General features: G+C 32.4%; 1 protein-coding gene across 2 annotated transcripts in view; it reads left to right on the forward strand.

Annotated features, from left to right (window-relative positions):
• Nucleotides 1-3,504, forward strand: part of LOC106468056 (profilin-2-like) — a 16,204-nt gene that overhangs the window by 3,526 nt on the left and 9,174 nt on the right. The window contains exon 1 of one of the 2 annotated variants that reach the window (XM_022396365.1): nucleotides 106-483. The exons of the other annotated variant lie outside the window; for it this stretch is intronic. Within the exon in view, the coding sequence (XP_022252073.1) occupies nucleotides 418-483 (66 nt within the window). The 5' untranslated portion in view covers nucleotides 106-417. Of the gene's footprint in view, nucleotides 1-105; nucleotides 484-3,504 lie in introns of those variants that run through there. 2 annotated transcript variants of the gene reach the window in all.

Here is a 3,504-nt window from a genome sequence, read left to right on the forward strand (position 1 = left end):
GGTAAATGTTAATTTCCGAGGTATGCATAAATGGTAATTTGCATGATATATTAAAATAATTTAAAATTTCATGCCCCCCCTCCCCAGTGGCACAGCGGTACGTCTGCGGATTTACACGCTAGAAACCGGGTCACAATACCCATGGTGGGCAGAGCACTAATTGTCTTTTGTGTAGCTTTGTGCTTAACTAACTACAAACAAAAATTCATGTTGCATTGTATCAGTTAAGTGCAACTGCTATCTGCACTTGAGTTTCCCCAATTTTATTATTTTTTAAATAATTTCAAATCCTTTGCAAGTTGGCACTCTCAATACTTTTTCCTTTATTTGACTGGTTGAGTGGTATGGGTGCCTGTTAAATGATTATTTTAAGGCAGCAGTAGTGAAAGAATAAGTTAAGACTGTACCTTGCCAAAAATGCTGCTTTTATATGAAGCCATACAAAATCCAGTTGGCCAACATTATCTTGAAAAATACCAGAAGGTGATAATTAACATTAAACATCCTATTTACATTATAGAAAAATTGTGTGCATTGATTATTTAAATCTGGAGTGACTTACCTGTTATTTTTATGTTACAAGATTTTATAGTAGATTCAAAGTATTGTTATTGTGAATACTGCTAAATTCAATTTTACTTGTAGTTCTAGGTAGTGGCAACTTCCAACTTAAAATTCTGTCACTGTGGGTTATGGCATTAGTCAGTCATTTTGATTTATAGGACTTGTAATAACTCATAAGAAATATATAGTGATATTTCTTCACATTCTCTCATGCATTGAGTGAATAGTAATATATTGTATGGATATCCAAGCTCTTTATAAGTCTTGTTATATATACTGTTTGATAAATGTTTGTCCAGACATTTACTCTTAAGCCAGTGAGAACCCTACATGTTTCAAATAACAATAAACCAAAGTCAGAGCTTGTGTAAGAGATTGAAGCTTTTAGTTAACAATACTCTAGTTATGAATAAAGTATTTCTTAGGTACCAGTTTGTTTCAAATTTTAAAATATTTGTTAAGAAACAGGCTATTCATGTCTACAGATAAGCATGTATCCTGGAGACCAATGAAATAAATCTACCAACACGTGCTAGTTCCATTACTCATAACAAGGTTGCATGAAGTATTGTGTAACCAAATGTGTTGAAGCATTGTCTTTCAAAATATTGGCCTGACATGTAAAAACGATATGTGTATGTAACTTCGTAAGCCACTATTTTTTTCAAGACTTGTCAGCTACAAATATACCTATATAACCATTAAAATATTCAAAATCACAATATTGTAAATAATCAATAAAGATAAGGAATCTATTTAATAAATAATTAATAGATTAAATACTAGAAAATAAACAATTGGTAAGTCAAGTGATAGACTGGACTTCACATTTATTTTTTAGTATTTTAAACAGCTTTTCTGGCCAAATAATTTACAAGAATAAATTAGTATAATTAGTATAATTTCTGTATAAATATAGAAATACTGTGTGAGTAAAAGACATTCAAAACATTGTATGGAGATTATATACTGTATTATAAGTATAATGTACATATATCCAAAGACCGAGCAGGGTACAGATGTAAATCTGCAGAGAAAGAAAATAATTTTCCAAACAGCTGTTAAATACTTCCTTTTCTGCTTTTAGAAATACAGCTTGAGCATGCTAAGTTTGAGAAATCAATATCACCATTTTACATTGAATAAAACAATAAATCAAAAGTGTGAGTGTATTAGAAAGGTAAGAATAAACAGATACTCAGTATTAAGCTGTCAGTCCCATCAATGGCCAGGTGGTTAGGGTGCTCGACTCACAATCTGTGGGTCAAAGGTTCAAATCCCCGTCACACCAAACATGCTCACTGTTTCAGCCATGGAAGCATTATAATGTGATGGACAATCCTACTATTCATTGGTAAAAGAGTAGCCCAAGAGTTGGCGGTGGTGATGACTAGCTGCCTTCCCTCTAGTTTTACATTGCTAAATTAGGGACAGCTAGTGCAGATAGCCCTCATGTAGCTTTGCGCAAAATCCATAACAAGCAAATAGTCCCATCAAATTAGTGTGTCATGTTAGCAACCATTCTAAAAGTATTTCTTACTTCTCTCAGGCTGTTGCTAGTGTCAAGCCCTGGTATGCTGTGAAAATTTGTGTATCTACGTACAATGCATAGGTAATTATTAGTAATTACTTTCAAAATACCAAACATATGAAACATATAGTTTGTATTATATCATATTAAGTTAATGTTTATTACAAAATACAGAGTGATTAAAAAAAATGTTAACACTTCTATGGGTTTATATTTTTTTTCCTATGTTTCATACAGTCTTACCTTGCTCTCCACAAATATCTATGCATATCTGAAAGCGGTCAAACGTTGCATCCAGAGCTCTAGAGTTCATCCCAGGTGGTATTGATTGTATGACTTCTGTAATCCTTTCCCGGAGATCACGTACATACACACGTTCTTTAACCATATCCCACAGCCAAAGATCACACTGTGTTAAATCTGGTGAATGGGCAAGCCACCTCAGAGGACCACCTCTTCCAATACATCTCCTGGGAAAAAATTCTGTCCAGATAGTCATGAACAATATGGGCAAAGTAACAGAAAATCCCATATAAGTGCAAATATTTTTTTTTAATCACCCTGTATATGCAAGCTAGAAATTACCTATAGAAATACATGGGGAACAATAACTATAGAAACAGATTTTTATACCTTGTTATGAACAACATTTTTAAGTGTTGCTTCCAATTTTCACATATATCTATGTAGCCAAGCTTGAAAGCTCTTTGATCTCCCATTTGGGGACTTTTTGAAAATCAAAAAAAAATCTGAATTCATATCTCCACATTGCTTTTCTTGCAAATCTGTAGATCCAGACCAGAGAGCACACAGAACCCTTTCTGACCCCTATATGGGGACTTCACTTTGAAAATTTCCTAAATCTGAAATGGTAATATTATTTTGAATAGCTCTTTTAAACCTAATAATTCCAATTTTCAAGTAGATCAGTACAGCAATACCCAAGGTCTCCAAAAATCATTTGATCCCCCATTTTTGAAGCCCTCAAAAACTAAAAAAACATTATTGGTATTCTGTTGGAGTCAACATACAGCCTACATGCAGAATTTCAGGTTTTATCCAAAATTGTAGGAAGTGTTCAAAAATCCAATATACAGATATATGTATAAACAATTGAGAAATACTGTATAAATAAAAGTTTGTGCTGTACAAATCAAAATATTCTAGTATTTAAGAAATTGTTGTAAGTATGATTTACTTGTTAAAATATAAGAGTTAATCTATGGAAGCAGTTTTTGTAAGTATGAGTTACTTGTTAAAATATAAGAGTTAATCTATGGAGGCAGTTTTTGTAAGTATGAGTTACTTGTTAAAATATAAGAGTTAATCTATGGAGGCAGTTTTTGTAAGTATGAGTTACTTGTTAAAATATAAGAGTTAATCTATGGAGGCAGTTTTTGTAAGTATGA

Source organism: Limulus polyphemus, unplaced genomic scaffold, assembly GCF_000517525.1.
Source record: "Limulus polyphemus unplaced genomic scaffold, Limulus_polyphemus-2.1.2 Scaffold2851, whole genome shotgun sequence".
Lineage (NCBI taxonomy): Eukaryota > Metazoa > Arthropoda > Merostomata > Xiphosura > Limulidae > Limulus > Limulus polyphemus.